Source organism: Varroa jacobsoni, unplaced genomic scaffold, assembly GCF_002532875.2.
Source record: "Varroa jacobsoni isolate VJ856 unplaced genomic scaffold, vjacob_1.0 scaffold_922, whole genome shotgun sequence".
NCBI lineage: Eukaryota > Metazoa > Arthropoda > Arachnida > Mesostigmata > Varroidae > Varroa > Varroa jacobsoni.
This window is the reverse complement of record NW_019213824.1, coordinates 133,682-151,641: the sequence shown is the minus strand read 5'-3', so window position 1 is coordinate 151,641 and position 17,960 is coordinate 133,682. Positions and strand designations below refer to the sequence as shown.

At 42.8% G+C, this 17,960-nt stretch overlaps 1 protein-coding gene across 7 annotated transcripts in view; it reads right to left on the bottom strand.

Moving 5' to 3' along the window:
• Smg6 (Smg6 nonsense mediated mRNA decay factor) overlaps nt 1–17,960 on the bottom strand; it is a 21,693-nt gene extending 3,733 nt beyond the window's left edge. Inside the window, exons 1-25 of one of the 7 annotated variants that reach the window (XM_022841308.2) lie at nt 16,943–17,960; nt 16,340–16,430; nt 14,380–14,520; nt 13,511–13,595; nt 12,863–13,027; nt 12,284–12,695; nt 9,849–9,989; nt 9,103–9,589; nt 8,690–8,973; nt 8,309–8,433; nt 6,875–7,582; nt 6,067–6,513; nt 4,635–4,845; nt 4,185–4,451; nt 3,781–3,960; nt 3,452–3,654; nt 3,070–3,181; nt 2,665–2,878; nt 2,275–2,470; nt 1,961–2,089; nt 1,626–1,804; nt 1,207–1,478; nt 953–1,129; nt 589–739; nt 124–344 (exon numbers count right to left, since the gene is read on the bottom strand). In XM_022841308.2, the coding sequence (XP_022697043.1) occupies nt 124–344; nt 589–739; nt 953–1,129; nt 1,207–1,478; nt 1,626–1,804; nt 1,961–2,089; nt 2,275–2,470; nt 2,665–2,878; nt 3,070–3,181; nt 3,452–3,654; nt 3,781–3,960; nt 4,185–4,451; nt 4,635–4,845; nt 6,067–6,513; nt 6,875–7,582; nt 8,309–8,433; nt 8,690–8,973; nt 9,103–9,589; nt 9,849–9,989; nt 12,284–12,695; nt 12,863–13,027; nt 13,511–13,595; nt 14,380–14,520; nt 16,340–16,364 (5,532 nt within the window). In that variant the 5' untranslated portion in view covers nt 16,365–16,430; nt 16,943–17,960. The other 6 variants (XM_022841309.2, XM_022841311.2, XM_022841314.2 and 3 more) reach the window with 6 other exon arrangements.

Below are 17,960 nucleotides of genomic sequence, written 5' to 3'. Positions count from 1 at the left end.
ATACATTTATGTATTGCTGGACAGCTATCAACTTTAGAGATATATCACATCAACAGTGAAGCATACCAGAGACGCTTTAAGTGGAGTTTATAGATGTATTATAATCACTTGTAATTTACATACAGCAAGATCATTGCCGACTTCCGTGCGAAATGAAATAGAGTCTATTAGGTTTCCTCTTGAAGTGATTGTCCGCAATTTCGGCTCTCTTCGAGTAAATCGGTTCTCCAGATAACCGAGAGCTTCACGAGCAAACGTTGTCACTCGAGCGGCATGTGCTGGAGTTTGATGCGTCCGAGCATTTGACATGCAACCGCGAGCCAGGCCGTCTAGCTCACTCACAACTGCAAAGCACGTACAACAGTATCATTACTATATGGATAACTCTCAAGATAAGACTTGATAGTTACTACAATGGATGATCTTTGATCATTATGGGAGACAAACCTAATAATAATAATCAAGAACGTCCTTCCTATTGTTGCTCTCGCCAGGTACTTTAGAATAGACAAATGATCGAGAGCCTGCACCTAATCATACACTCTTTTCGTCCTAATGCTATGTACAACATCGAAATGTTTGACTTACCAATTATCGGAATATAGATAGAATACGTTTTACAAGCGACGAGAGCGCGGACCTTATCGAGATGATCCACAAGGCAGTTTGTGTCAGGGATTAGAAAGCGGGGTCGAATTTCCAGGATGGTTGTTCCTACTCGACTGCTATGCAACACCCGCTGTAGACCCACACGCGTGACAGATAGAATCAAACACATTTAGATTGGGAGGACATCATCAAGAATCCTACTCTGGTCTCAATTTTTATTTCGTATAGTTGTATCGAAGCAAAGTAATTCACTTAAATTATTTTTTGTCAAGCCAGTGCTATCTACAGTTTCGTCTATAATGGACCTACGGTTAACACTGTTCCCATAATTTGTCTCACTTACCTCGATATAAGCTTGCACACGGTTGTGTCGTTTGACACGTTTTTGAAGGAGATGCTTTTTCCTTCGCAGTTTCTCCATCTCGCCACTTCCGCCGGCGACTCCAGCCTGTCCGAGTTGATCATCACCTTCAAGCGCGACGACAGCGTCGTCATCTGAAGGATCATCTGATCCCGTTTGCTGTTGAACACAATTTACAGATTAATGTTGTTATATTTATGAATACAGATTACCGTTTAGAACACTATCCGACTCACCGATTCGTATGCAGGCTCATCGTCTTCTTCGTCTAATCCAATGTCGTCTGCGCCTGCGATTAATTCTTCCGTTTGGCCTCCATCGTCCCCAGCTTCGGGCAACAGCGAGCCATACGCTGACCTTCTTACGTCAAAGTGCAGATAAGGCGAAGGTGTCAGCCCGCACAGATAGTCGCCGAAAAAGTGCAATCGGCTGATTCGGAGCGCGGTTCGAAGTGCTCCTATTTGGCTAGCTGGAACTGGTGCCGCGAAAAACGTATCCACCGGAGAACCTACCCATTCATACCAAAAATTTCGTTGACAATCGTCAATAAGATCATTCATCTGTATAACATCATTACAATCCGACATTATAATACATACATTAAGTTTTAAATTGCATCATTATAGGTTTATGGGCCACAATATTCGTGGCTTACCGAGAAGTGGTACGAAGCCTGCGAGCGCCGAATCTTCTGGAAGCAATACCTCCATCGACTGTGCGAGCGTTCGGCATGTTGTGAATTCTGGTGCCATTTGTCCGACATGCGCTGAATCTGCTCGCATTAACGCGGTAAGAAGTTCCGCTAAAGATGACCAAATATCCCCACATTTTGTGCTGTCATTGACATAAAATCGAAATTCATATGAAATTTGATGATCCGCAACCATCAGGGACGGTTTAGAATGTGTTTACTCTGCGTTAAACTAAAATGAGCGTTTTTCATCATATAGTTCGCCTGCTACTTTTCAATGATTTGCAAATCGTACTTACTGTGTAGCGAATTCGCAAGGATTCGGTGGTGGACACCAAAGCATCTTAGTACCCGACATCCAGTCAGTCCAGACTTTTAAAACTGAAAGCAGCTCTTCCACGTCGGGCGGAAGTAACGGGTAGTTAATCCTGCGATAAGAACAATCATAGAAAGATCGAAAAGTTATGTCAATATCGAGGCAGAATATAGAAAAACCAAAGCTTCAAGCCTAATCTCACTCCTAATCGGTGTGTAAAACATGGTTGTCAAACCAACGTAAACTGAGTGAACTTCTTTCATTCTCCTCAAAACACGATATTGGTGGTAAACTCACTGCTCGTCTACGGGAAGATGCTCTTCATCTCTTTTAGCTGCCTCGTAACAACCGGGATCCTTAGAGGTCCGACAGCGAAGATGTTCTTCAATGCGTTCGGTGCAGAACTCCATTATATGAGCTACCAACGACATCGCCACTTGGACTGATAGCTCCTGCATTAGCGAACGTGCATTAGACGCCAGCGTAGCCGTATCTGGAAGTTCACATTGAATGTTCGCGAAATATAAAGCAACACACGAATACTCATAGAAACAATAAACTGGCTGCGGGTTGTCGTTGTCTGGGCTGACATTTAATAAAAGTAACATATCGCTTATATCTTTTATGCTTGACCATAGTCAAATTTCTCCATACAGTCCGTTATGATTTACCGTCTAACATACGCACGCATACTTTTAAGCGAATTGTTTGCAATGGAGAACATGCAGATGGCCAGCAATTGGAGGAATCGTGCACCGGCGCCGGGTGTCTGCGGTCTTCGCAATAGTGTACGCAGCTCAAGGAGCATCTGAGCTGCAGTTTCTCCGAAATGTTCCATTCCGATCTTCGAGAATAGCTTTCCGTGTACGTGAAGGAAAGACAGGGTGAACCGCTTTGTCAGCTGCAAATATCGTGCAAAAAGGAAACGCGCTTATTCCTAATTTGTATTCGAGATGTGGCTCAATAATCAACAATTCACGCACTAATGTGTTATAATCAAGTACTCGAAATAGTAATATTTCATCGTAAGTAATGACAAGATAAACGCCCTGAAAAGAAAATTGTTAAAAGCAAAACGGCTAATGTACTTACATCGAAATCAGATAGTGCATTGATTTCTTCAAGCAGCTCAAGCTTTTGTTCGAGCTCAGAATCACCGCGACGCTGCCAGCTGGATCCATCTGGCCTGATCCAAATTTCGCACCTGTATTAAATATGCCAGGCAACAACTGTATAAACAACGCTGTTCTAAAACTTATCCTACTAAGAACAGATATGCTATATGCATAACCGTTCGCGATTAAACGATTTACCCGTATACGAAGAAAGAGAATTCATTCCTTGTCACTTTCAAAATGTAGAGTGGTAATATTCGTACCATCTCATGCAGATATCTAATGGTCTAGATCTAATGGTGTAGCCGCATCAATACGTAGACTGTCGAACTGTCATTATAAATAACCTTAGCACATACCTAGCAAGTTCTGGAAGAGCCATGTGCGCCTTCGTTCTGGTATTATCCTGAAGACCTTTTTGGATTTTCCTCTGTCGATCGATTGCCTCGCAGCTCTTCCTCACTTCGTCGAAGAGGGTCGTTAAAGACTCCTTTGCAGAGAGGAAGGGATTGCTAGCAGCCAGACTGCGCATGTAATAGTAAACGGCGTCCAGTTTGCGCCGCTACTCGACAAATGCAATACATTCGATCGAAATGCACGAAAAGACGTTAACAGCGATTTTTTGGGGAGTTGCTATATAACTGCTCAAATACTACAAGCTTACAAAAATAAAATTATTGTCATTTACCGAATAGACAGCGAGTAATGCGAGCTGATTATAGGGTTTGCCGTTTTTAGGGGCAAGCTGCTGCGCTCTCAGATAAAAGTCTCTGGCTCGAGCAAAGTTCGCACTCTCCAATGCCTGCTCTCGGTATCGACACAGATCGCCCAGGCTAATCAGCATCTTTTGCGCTGAAACCAACAAGATCTAAAAGAACGTACAAACCCATTTAAGCTAAGGAATTGATTAAACGTATTGTTTGCACATAGGCTGAATACGCTAGATTCCAAGATACTGTTGCCATCGCTCCATTATTGTGATCAAGCATTGGAACACGCTAAATCCCGCCATATGAGCAACATGTTACATGTTGCATTAGACAGTTGACTATTCAAGGGAAAAAATGCCATCAGATATATAGTAGCATCTACCTTGACTGGCGTGCTATTGGGTGGACCGTGTTTACTGCCACGGGATCCGTTAGAATCTCCTGCGTAACTATCTCCTAGCGATGTGTGGGAACTTTGATCTAATCTAAATCCATGGAGTTCCTGCATCCCTTCAAGCAAACTCTCATAGAAAGTTAGACCCTCCTCCACAATCGCACAGATTTCGCCTCGGATCTCAATGCTCGCTCGTGAACCTCCGTGGTCCACACATTCACGACGGAGTCCCTCGATTACCTGATGGTACACCGACTGAAATCACACGAATAGCGCTTTAGTAACTTTCTTTTAATAATCAATTCTTTACACTCACTTTCACGGTCACAGACGGCATACACCTACTGTATATTCCTACATTTTTCACTATATCTAATGATTATTCCTCATCACCCATACACAATCACCGTCTGTATAATTAGCTTACAGATATGTTACCTTCCAAAGCATCTGTTCGACGTTCTTTTCGGTGGAATATCGAGGATCGTGCAGAATTATGTGCTCATAGCGTCGCTGGATTTTAGCCCGAAGTTCAGTTAGACGTTTCACCCCCCCACCGACCTTAACCGCATCAACTAAATTCGCAGCCAATTCTTTTTCTAGATCGGCTCCTTCCGCCAAGTTTTTCTCAGCAGCTCCTTTCAGATTCCTATAGGATAGCGCAAGAAACCAAACGTATTTTGTCGTTGGCTCGATATGAAAAAATTAGTAAGTGAGTGGCCCTCATTTACTCATATCTAACAAATTCCAATATTTTTTAGTTGACTCCAAACTATACAATAGCTAATTCAAGTACATAGAGTAGGTCCAAGATTATAAGGATGTACAAACATTTTCTTATTATTAAGGCCGCTTGTTAGACTAGAGTAGATTTCAAAAAGAAGTCGAGATAAATCCCCTTGGTAGTTTAGTGCTAAGCTTAAATAGGCATAAATAGACTTCGTTTCGTGCCGGCAGGAGCCAGCCGTCCGTCCATCTGATGCAATGCCTAACGGCGAAACCGGACGTAAAATGTCAGTTTTTATGGTAGGTATATGCAACATGGAGCTCTCTTGCTCAACAACTCGTATAGAGAACTGGTCAGGGTATTCAGATACACTTGAATCTGCTTCTGCGGTCTGACCGATTACATACCAGTATCACGTGATCATAGTAGAACGAATTAGATTAATTGGATGATAAATTAAAAGAACGACGCTTCACGGTATATGAATTGATTAATAAGTCATCGAGTAATTGATTTGCTATACAGCGCTTAATATATAGTACTTAGTAAAACGCTGCTTTAATGGTACATGTTTGATAAACTGCCTGTAGAAGTAAACTTTGCACCATGAGAAAGAAACTGACCACTGCAGTACATGGAATCGCCAGCTAGGTCCTGTTATGTACTGAATAAATACAGATCAGAGGAATAAGTTATACACGTGGTTGGATTAAACGGAAAAAAATACTGCACGAAGGCACGGTAAACTTTAAGCTGTATATTTCTCTGCAGAGGCGACCGAAAGGTAGCATGGTGCGTTTGCATGAAGAGTAGACGCTAGATCTGTGGGTAAGTTTATAGTAGCTGATACAACTGAAGCCCTCTGCTTTTTGTCCACGAAGTGGGTGGCGACTGACAGCTTCCCTGTGCAATTGCATGATAATTCCATTTGGCATGACGACATGAAAACTAGTATGTTTACTAAATGGAGTGTGTTTCAACAGATTAAACCGATGAAGAGCATCCCATATCACATGTCTATGTAAATCTTTATGAAATACGTAATTTTATGGTACAAGCTCTACAAGGTTATGTGACAAAGATGGTTAATTTGAAACACATTACCGCCTCTTGATTAGAAGACAAGCGAGCCAAGCTGCTTACCTGTGAATGCCACCTCCTCGCTCCCTAGCGTCTTCCCTAACTTGTGGAACCGGCCGTACGCTCATCAATGGCTTGTTACTGCCGCCCCCTGCGCCTTTGATGTCCCTCTGCCGTTGGTCAATTTCTTTCGCATTTCGTTGTCCTCCCCCCGCGTCTTTGTAGTCCCTATCCTGGAAGTCCTTCATATCCCTACCGTGTTTTACAGAACCTCTACCGCCATCTCTGCTGTTGCTGCTATCGCAGTTTTTGTCCGAATCCCTGTCAAACCCCAGCCTCGAATCTTTTCCGTCGCCTCGTCTGTTATCCCTGTGGCGGTCATCCCTCTGATTGGTTCCTCCCGAGCCACGTTTTTCTATCGCCGATGCTGGTGCAGCCGAATTCCTGGTCCAAATCTCTCTGGGCAGAGGATCACGAGGCGGGTTCCTGCTACCCGCCATGTTACTGCCACTAATAAAAATATATACGAAAGGAGCATGCACCAATATACCAGTTACTATGAAAACTCCACGTAGCTTCACGTTGTATTGGGGACAGTTAAACCCAGTTTTGGGTGTCATTCGAACACACTTAATGCCCCATCAGATGCACGAAACGTTGTCACGGAAAGGGCCCTCACCACCCCCCTATGCAATATGATGGTCTTATAATTCATGAGAAACATGAAAAAACTAGCTATTTTTTTGTTCAAGTTGGCTGCTACGAACGCCTCAAACAATCATGATATGATTAATGACTTAGCTTTTCTAAAGACCCCTTTTATGATGACCTTGAAAGTTTTCCAATTTCACAAGCCTCGTGGTGGTTTTACCTTGCGGAACTTCTCCAATTGGTGTTCAGGTTTCGGCCGCCACTGGCTCCATTGCTGTTGCCAGCATTGTTGTTGTGACCGGCCGCGTTGCTTTTGTTGCTACTGTGATTACTGATATTGTTGTTGTTGTTACGAATATGCCTGTCAACAGCTGGCATCGTTCTAGGCGATGTCGAAGCAGACGATGCTTGCGGCCTGTCTCCCTTGTCATTGCCGACATTGTCCTTTGCCTTTTGACTATTTGCAGGTAAGTGATCTCTTCGCCTCCAATTCTCCACTTCAACAGGTTTGGTGCGGCTAGTTTGTTGTTCCGAAGCCCGCTCTCGAGCTGCTATCTGCTGCTGATCCCGTTGCCTCTGGAGGAGTTGAACCTGTTCCTTTCGTTGGCGTTCACGGGCCTCTTTCTCTTCCCGCTTTTGACGCTGCATCTGCTCAATTAGCATCTGACGGTCCAGCTGCTGCTGCTGCAATCTCATCTCTTCTTCACGCTGCTTCAGGAAACGCGGCGGAAGTGTGTCGGCCTGGAAGCCTCCATAACGTTTCTGATCGCCGCTTTGGTGTGAGTTTCGACTTTCGGCTCGCTCCCGGTTCCAGTCTCGCTTATCTCCTCGATCTCGATTGAAGTCTGGACTTCGGCGAGAACTGGACGGCGAATCTCTTCTGCTGCCTCGATCGTAGCGACCACCTCCGGCGCTGCGCTCGCTCATTCTAAACATTACAATATTTAGAGCGTTTGATTGTATGTCAAAATGATTACATTGTATGGTAATACGTTTCGTAGCTTTGAGGAAACTATTATATTATTATTGTTTATTATTATTACATTAACATTATATGTTATATATTTACGTTATATTATTATAACACCGTCAGGACTTAACCTTAACATTAACCATACTTCCTACTATGCTGGGAATTTATTAATCGTCGAAATAAATCGAAACATTTCATCTGATTATCTGCTAGATTTCTAGATTTCTGGGTCATGCGTCTAAACTCTAGAGAGTTTAGACGCATGACCCAGATGATGAGAGTTTAGAGAAGTCAGCTTCAAAACGTAGGAACCAGCTAGATGCCTCAATAAAACTAACGTTTGCCAACGCAAGAAATAGATAACAACATTCTAATGGAAAATGTGTTGGAGTCATGTTGGCATGGGTAGAGCGTTAATGATTAGATTTATGTACCCACCCAAGCTTTGGTAGGAAATAAAACGTTTTTGTATTCAAATCAAAGTAAAAATGACCCGATCAGCTCGAACCCTCATGTGACTTAACGCACAACCTTTTTTAGCTTTTGATTCGTCTGTAATTATGGTCATAGACGATACCTTTAAAGGCACGTACAGAAACGCTGGAGATCTTATAATATTACTTTAAGAATAATGGGAAAACTAATTAAGAGGTAATTGCTGTCGTTTCCTCTGCAGCTTACCTACGATCACGTCTTCCGCCACCGGGTTGATTGTAGCTTCTCCCACTGTACTGTGAAAAGCTGCTACTTGCGTCACTATCCAGACGTCGACGCCCTCCTATCCAACTGTCTGATGATTGTGCCATCTAGAAGATAACATCTCTTTAATAAGAGCTTGATTAATGAATCTTGATTTCTTAGGCTATATAGTCCGTTGCACCATTGTCCTAATTTTGCAGAGTTTACACAATCATTTCTATCTCTTGTAATCAGCTGAGACTAAGATAAGCATAATTTGATGGACCACTCACATCATACTGAGAAAATTGTGACTCTAATTCTTATATGTGGAAACTCATACAGACTGGAGCAACTAAGTTCATAAAAGTCATTGTCACTGACTTGTGTAGAATGTGGTCGGTCCACCTCGTAACTGGCTGCGTTGCCCCTGCCCGCGAAGTCATCGTATCCACGGTGGACCATACTTGCTCGAGTGATCGGACTCATATTACGGCCATTACGATCACCACATTCGCGGTCCATCTGATAGACAGGCTGGATTTCTTCCTGGTGACTTTCGAGTTCTTCAAGCGGCGGGGGCGTTGGACATTCCGTCCAGTCAAGCCGGGCTACCGGACCGTTCTCTTGTTCGCCCGGGAGCTGCAGCGATATTAGCTCATTGTCATCTGTTAAGTAGCAACGTACGAACTAGGTTTAGACGATTACATGAAAATCGGAAGAATCGTCGACAATTATTGCAAATAACACAAACGTAACTTATTCACCTTACTGCTAAATGCTTAGAAGTTGCTTACCATCATCTTCAGGATCGACGAACTGCAGCGGGACTTGCTTCTCCCCTGTCGGATCCGCCGATGCATTAGCGTCACAGAGTGCAACTTCTAATTGATTCGACTGTTCTTGAGTTTTTTGGGTTCCCGTCTCTGTTTGTTTGGGTGCGCTTTCCTGTAGCTGTTCATGGCTTTCGCTGCCATTCGGCTTCTCTTGAATCTCCTGAGAAGCCACTTTACGATCGTCTTGAATGCTGAAGGACTCTTCTTCAGCACTAGCTGCAGTACTTAATGGTTTCTCGGTGGCAGCCGCTTCATCGTGACTAGGATCAGCGTCCTGCGGGTCCTCTTCTTCATCTTGATCTGGTGTATCGTCATCAAGAAGATCGTCAGGTCTTCGTCTCTCTAGAGGTCCCCGACCTCGCGACCGCCTCTCTCGACGGCTGTCTCGTCTGCGGCCTTTTCCGCCATCGGAACCATTCACATCATTTCCATTACTGCCAGTGCATGACTGCAATTAATTGCAACAAAAAGCATCCGATTAATAACAAGTCTTTCCAATAAGTGGTGCCATAAAGAACTAAGCAATGTTCGTTTTTAATAAATGAACAGACCGGATGGCGAAATGGAATTTTAAGGGGTAACAAATAAAATACATTGGGTTCTCCGCTAGTCTTAGTAACAAGGTCAAACTTGCTCAGACTGATCTGACATCATCACAACAACAAATTTAAAGTTCGATTACTAATACTAAAATGCAGTTGAGATACCTTTTCCCCTTGGCGGCCAGTAGCGTTGTCACCCTGTGATCCGGACCTCCATGATCCTCCTGCTTTGTAGTCGTTTTTCTCACTAGATTCGTCCACCCACAGCTGTCGGCCAGAAACGTTACCCCTAGGAGGCACCACACCCTAAAGAAGTGCAAACATTGTAAAACCCTTAAAGTTTCAAATTGAGAAACAAATAATAAACCATATGTTTTCTTTTTTAATATATATCAGGCCGGTTAATAACTACTTGCAAGCAGTATGCCTTGTCATCAGTGTAAGTAATGATCTAATGGCAGCAGTGGACGTGTGGTGCGAGTAAATTCACGTGGCTCGGTTTTAGTACGGTATAGTCTAGTGATCGTAATCCAAGCGGACAACTGTGAAATTTCTAAACGGAAATTAAATGAATGCTTTTCAGAGCAAGTCGGCTCACCGAACGAATCGATCAAATAGAAGCGAGAAAAAAATATTGTGGTCATTGATCATTAAGATCAAACAGGTTCTAATATACGAACTAGAGGGTTACGATTACACAATACTCTTGATTCGTCTCTGCGAACGTTATCCCAGCGGCTTATTCGTTCTCGGATTGGGCGCCCGGTTTTATACACCGTAGGATTATGACGGCGGCTACGTCTGCCCAACCTGGCTCCACGAGTCACTGCATTAAACTGTGCTATCGCATGAGTAACCATTGAATACCAGGCCACGCTAGCTCGGTCTCTCCGCCGTGCGATTCATCGGGCCACACAATCTGTCCAAGTTCATCGACATGAAATCAGAAGGTGCGAAATCAGTATGGGCCGTACTATGCACCAGTGCTGAAAGAGCCCTGTATTAATCGGGTTTCTGGAACACATGAATTAACACCCACCAGTAACCTTTGACTGTCACTGGAGGCGTCAAAGGCAGGAAAAAACCAACTAGAAGTATTCACCAGTTGGCATACAATGCCACCCTTGGGCAACTCTTATTGGGAAAATATCAAGTATTTGATGGAAAGAAAGGAAACGTGTATTTTAGTATGTGCCGAGTGGTTTTTACCCCGTCATGACCAAGAAGGGTTAATTGATATTTCCAAAGGCGTCAAAATGGGCAGTTGCGGCAATCGGGCTACCGAGGACCACGATTAAAGTACTGAGATGAATTCACAGGTTATTCTACATGACGCGCCTACTGCCAACCCAAAAGGTGCATGTAAAGCCTTAGTCAACTATCTTGGACAACGGCCAGTCTTGTGAAAGGTGGTAGCAAGTTCGGCCAATTTCAGGAGTGTGTAGGTACGGAGTCTCTTACAAGCTCCTCGGTCTGTGAAGTATACCACTTGGATTCTACATCGGCAATAGTCTACACGAGCCTTGACGGAAGCATTTGCTGAGGCTGTTATGCAACAATTTTGCGTGAAAAGACGACGCAGCTGCAGGTGGCGCAGCTGATCGATCCTACTGTGGAATCCGTGGCGAATTAAGTTGGCACAACTTGATCGCATCGCAAAGTACAACAGCTGTTAGGACGATGACGTGACCAAACGCTCGACCAGTTCGTGGGCTGGAGCGCCTGGCGGTTCTACATCAAAGCTGTGGGAATAATCTCATGCTTGACTTCGCCAGCTGAAGCTTGTTTTTAACACTGCAACGCCTTCGCCCTCGGCGCTTCAGCTCGGGGAGCCTGTCTTCCTGCGTTTTTAACGCCAGATGTTGAACAGGTTCTGAAGCTGTTATTTAAATTCGGAGTTGGATGAGGCGTCATAGCGAAAGTCACGCCGTCACCTATCGCGGACCACGATAACAACATGTTACCACCAACCTACAAGATTTAGAAAGATTGGGAGTGGGGCAAAGGTATCTCGCCTGGTAACCTGATCGAGTGAAAGGGACGAACAAAATACATATTACAGTAGTTGTATCGGCGGTGAGTATATAATATCCTTTAGCTGGCCGGCTAATAGCTAGTCGACAGCAATCAAACCTCATTATTGCTTCGATATCTATGCGTATATATACGTATGCACATACATATGAATACAGGGAAGCTATTTTACCATGCATTAGCGAGAACTTCAGAAAAAAATTTATTTCTAACAGGACGGAACAGCTGCATACTCCTATCGTCACAGTCTCCTAATGGGTCGGACGGTCTCATAGACCCGTTCTTCGGATCAAAAGATCTGTGAGAATACTTGAAGTCTACACCAAAAAAAAAACCGACGACATAGGAAGATCTGGAAGGTTGTGAGTTATAATCATTCGAACTATGGCATGCATTATGCTGCAACAATCACGAGATTTGACCGCTAGCGCTTAGCTATAATCAGCCGGCTGGAATGTATAATATGCTCACCGCCGACGGAACTAGAAATACTAATATATATATATATATATATATATATTAGTTTTAAGCCCCAGCGATACACAATGTCCGAGCCAAATTTTCACCTGTTTCTGCCAGCTCAGCTCCTCATCTTGGCCTGGTCCACGTCCACTGTCGTCTTCTCTTCCAACACTGTTATTATTATTGTTATTCGGGTTTCGGCCACCTCCTGCTCTTCTGTTATCTTGCTGCTGACGATTTTGTCCATTCCGACCAGCAACGTTTCTTCCTCTCCAATTGGACGAGACCCTGCCGTTGCTGCTGTTTCCAGGACCTCCACTAGATGCAACAGACATTTGGGAACAGTTTGAGTCCCTGCGCGCCCTTTCAACACTCCTATCTCCACGGTCACCAGCTCCATCATTTCCGTTCCCAGTGCCGGCCGTAAGATCCTTTATAGACCCACGAAGTGTCCGCGAAGACTCATCATTGCCATTTGACCTCCATCGATCAGATGGGCTTACTCGCCGGTCGGATCTGACCATATTATTACGCAATAAACAACAGCAAAATAAAAAATAACGTTAGATATGTGCTGCATGATGATAGTAATACGAATATCTGAAATTCAAAAAAAATAATGTATAATATTCAGTGTAATGACGATAAGTGTCTGCTGAATGTCTGTTTCTAATGGCGCTTACTTCCAACGAGTTGACTCGTTTTGCTGCCCTCCTCCTCCTCCTCCTCCTCCTCGATTGTTACTACTATCATTGCCTCCAGTACGATTATTGTGGTTATTGTTGGAGCTATTGTCGAGCTTCTCCGGCCGCCAAAGCTCACCTTGCCCACGTCCGCCACGACCACCCCTAAAAATTAACATATTTGAATAATTAGTCTCATGAGTGTGCTGTTATAATTTGTTTTCAGTTCACCGACGATAAAATCGTGATTTTCTATCAAGTTTTGTTAGCGCTAGATATTTCAACGATAGCCCTCGTATTTTTTGAAAACCAATGAGGAATGTGCGTGCAACTAATCATGCATTATACAACCACATTCATTTTGAAAATATTAACTTGACACGGCTATTTCTTGAAAACAAAAAGGATTCCTTCGTTTCAGTGACGTAACGTTAGATTTGAAAATCTTTTGAACCGTGTTAATAAATAATATTGAATTGTTATTGTTAATATCTATTTCTCAGTCGTTCTTTACACCTTTGCTACCTACTGCCTGTATAATAGCGCGTTTAGTATGCCTCGGAGGGCCATCTATTTGCCATCTATTAATCTATGAACTCTTATCGCGTGATTTATAGGTAGTTTCATATTCGTGCAGTCTGCAGTTACCTTCTCATGCCGGGAAATGGAGGTCCGCGCATACTCATCTCTTGAAGTTTCTGCTGCACTGCATCCATTGGATCGCCTCGATCTCCTGCAACAAGCCGTATATGCAATTATTAAAAGCTATATATATTGTCTAGGCTTCATATGTGTGTTACCAACACCAACAATAGAAATTTCAATGGAAAAACATTTTGAAACTTAACTGGAACTAAATGGAACTAAAGTAACAGCACAGAAAGCGCAACGACAGCAACAAAAGAATAACCATTTTTCTATCTCACCAAAACTAATCAGAACATCTTATTCTGTAGTTTTCGGCTCACTAGCTAGCAAAATATGGCGCCCCACTCATTAATATGTACGTATTCAAGAAGTTAGGGTATGCACATTACTCGCATCGTCCAGTAATGTAAAGATAATATTGCGGTATGCTCTTGACAAAGCGATTCTTAGCATTTGCATCGAAACTGGGCTAGACTTACTGTTCGTTACTCCATAAAATTTGCACGGACCTCGAACAGAGTGCCCGCGCCGGGTAGACAGGCTTGGCCTATCAAAGATCATAGTAATTTCGTTTCGAAAGGCTATTATCTCTTTGGACTGTACACACGATCCGGCAATCTGACGGCAGTCCTTTGCTTGATAATTCTCAAATCTACACACAGGAGGAGTTTTTCTTTAGCGATCGTTGAGTTACGTTGGTACGTCGCGTTGTATACGCGCTGCTATCTTGTTGCTTCTGTGTTGATACTTACATCCAGAAACATGTTTCGCCTTTAACAGATTGGTTAAGTGGCTCATCATTTGTACGAAAACTTAAGTCTGAGTTGTAATTATGGGTAGGTTTTTTTTTGACTCGGAGATTGACATACCCTGATTAGAGCCTGTTGACGGCGCCGGGGATCCCCGACTGCCTCCGCCCAATCCCTTACCAGGCTGGTAAAGTGCTCGGTCCTGTTTTGTATTACGGCGACGTCGGCCGGTCCCACCACTGGTCCCACCACCATCTGGTTCTGTGTGAAACATTCTTTTTGATAAATGTAGGCAACAATCTTCGTACGACTTGATAATAACAATCAAATTTCTAAAACAGCGGCCATCTTAGAACATACAGAGTTCAGACCGCGCACACCGCACCTGAAGCGCCTCAAGGAGTAACTCACACGAAATGGCGCAATCATTCGAATTTTATTACAACAGCAACACGGCGCAACGTCTTTGAGAATTCACCGACGCTGACCATATAAGTTGATTGAGTATGTATGTATGTGACAACAACGCTCGCGCTTGCCATTAAAACGGATAAACATTAAGTGTGAGCCGTGTGGTGCACATTATCAAAACGACTGATTATGGTATTGTAAGGCACCACTGATTTTTTTAATTTTATAAATCTTCATTTTCCTTGGAGTGGCTATGCCTGTTTTTCGCTAAGTGACCCTTATGGCAACTTGGTTGGGATGACTCTTATACGAGGTCTTTGCGAGGCGCATTAGATGAACATGATAAAATTCGGGTCGTCGACAAAGCACAGCACTCAAAAAATGTAATTACGTAGAAACGCTTGTATAGGTAAAGCTGCCTGAAGCCTTGTTAATCCTTACCTCTCCGACGATGCTTAATACTGCATTATAGCTTCCAATTGACCTAAAAGATGAAACATGTCTAGATGACTCTAGACCTACCTGATCAGTTTTGAATAAACAATGGAGCTAGTCTATCCATTCAATGTTACTTATTACAACACGAGACGTGAATACACTGCTAATATGAATGTAATTCTAGTTAATAACACATAAGCTGATATGTACATGTACACAAAAACATTTGAAAAAGGCGATTACTTGTTGAGCTCACTTGAATTTGCTGCCGTTAAGACAGATACCGATAGTCTGCAAGTAAATTAATTAACTTAAATATTACTTATTAGCAGATGTCACAGAACAGTATTCTAAAACAAAATTCCTCGTTAACAACGGCTCTATAAAAATCGATAACAACATCGAACACTTCCCGTTGTCCAACGACTGTCTCATCTACTAGGCTTATCGTCCTTTAATTAACAATGTCCGTTAAGATAATTTGGTTTATCTTAGTTTACACGAACAAAATCTCACATTTGCGCTCTATGATATGTCCGTGCATCGACTTGAATCATGACGGTGTACGAACGCTACGTATCCATCTATATAGCTGGAATAGCCTAGGTATGCTAGTAGGAATACTGCGCGGATTGCATCATCGTTGTAGCTGGCATACGTTCAATGCGTTCCCTGATTTGTGACGCGTTCGCGTGAACAATAAATGCGACACAACACTAATTTTCTATCAAAACATTGTCGTTTTCGCGATAGAAACAAAGAAGTAGCAACGAAGTTCAATCGGTTCTAGCGATGAGAAGCAGTTAGAATGGAATACGTAGCAGTGACAAAACCCAGATTTTTAAAATGTATTTTGCATAGACACCAACAGTAACAAGATGCGACGAGATCCTCGATCAATTCAAACACCTAATACAGGATACTAATAGATATAATATAAGCTCAATCCTAATACGTCTTAAGGAATTCTTGTATTACTGTGTGCAATACACAAGATGGCGAATTACCAATCAAACGGTTGCAACTGAAATGTACATTCTCCCATTTTCCATCACGAGACAAAAACCACAAGTGGTTCATAAATAGACGCCGTGCACTGAACTATTCGTTTCGTTCTTGCGCTACGATTGTTCATGCAATCGTTGAATATATAAAAATCTATAGGAATATCGGATAAACGAAGGATTTGTCTGTCCAAGCAGAATGTGAAAAACACCCTCACCAAACTTACCCGTACTATCTCCCATGATGCTCATGTAAGTTCACAATTATGCCGGCCGCGATATTCCTCACATTAAAGTCAATTGTTGTTGATCGTCGTTCTGTGTGTATGGGGTTAGAAAGTAGAAGTCGTTATTACCCTACTATTGTTGTAGCTCTTAGTTACATTTACTGTTAAGGTCTTCTTTGACCATCAAAAAATAAAGAAAAATAGGCTCACGGTCTACATCGATTCACAGAAAGTGCTGCTGGTGTGGACGATATACTAACATCACTGCTAAATTTCACAGCTCCAGCTCCATGGATCATTACACCCTGCCTGTCGTCATCTGCGTAGTTAAGCTCCGCCGCACAACAGACAACCCAACAAGGCCTGCAAGCGCACTCATACACACAACACTAGCAGCAGCAGCAGCAGCAGCAGCAGTAGCAGCAGCAGCAGTAGCAGGAATCCCAGATCAAAGAACGTTGACTGAGCAGTACACAAAGAAATTTATACATACAAAGGTCTGCCTCTCTCTTTTTTGTTTTTAGATTTTAACACTTTTAGTCATTACTTTTATGAGAACAAGTCTTAAGTAACCTATTATTAAATATAGTATCAACGACTTACACCCTTTGGGAGCCTGATCAGAGTGGGTCTTGCTGAGCTTACTTTCTGCCTCTCTTATCCAACAGCACAGCAGCAGCAGTAGCGCAGACCGTTACAGTCGGTGCTGTGGAGGGCCGCCGAATATGATGCTGCCGCTGCTGCTGTATGATTTTCTCCAAAACCCTTGTTTCCCAGCAATGCTTGAGCGGTCACTTGGCTGCTGCGTAGTATACTCACAACGCTTATGAAAGATTGTTTTCACTAAATCATCAGTGTCGTTGGTGTACGGGTGGCGAATCGAAGTTAGAAATAAACTCCGTTGGTGTCACCCTTGTAAGCGGAACTTAATTTTAGACGCGTACATATGCCCCGATGCACGCGCAGAATCGTATGCATCTAATAGTCGATAGACGGGTAAAGACGTGCTGTGTAGTTATTTACATCTGACCTAGCGGCTGTCAGTGGGTTACTCTGGTTTAGGAGTAGGCAGAAATCATCATTTCAGTGCAACTGATGGATGTCGTGATCTATGATGGAAGAGGTGTTTGCGGCGCGAGAGGAGGCAGGGGTAGTACAATGCAACTAGATTTCGTTAAATGAGCCTCACGACTCAAAACCGAGTTAGTTGAATGCAAATTCTAAATCAGACGAGCTCAATAAATGAAAAACGAGAGAGCAGCAGAACTAATCTATATTTAGTATTATAATAAATAATAATAATATAGATATATAATATTTAGCCAAACTGGTAAATCTATAAGATGCGCGTTTAGTGCCTATAAATATACAGAAACACTTATAATGACTGCTCCCTGGGAGATTTGTTCCTTGCCCCACAATCGACATTTTATACTACATATATTAGTAAATAAAGAAAAAATACATACGGTTGTATATAACAGCATATATCTCGTATAAAGTTTCCTTTCCTACTCCATAAAATAGGATAATCGCTAGTAAAAACCCAATATTTCTTTAAACATACATGGTAGGACTGATAACTTACCGTGGTCGGTTATCTTTAGGCGTTTAACAGTAC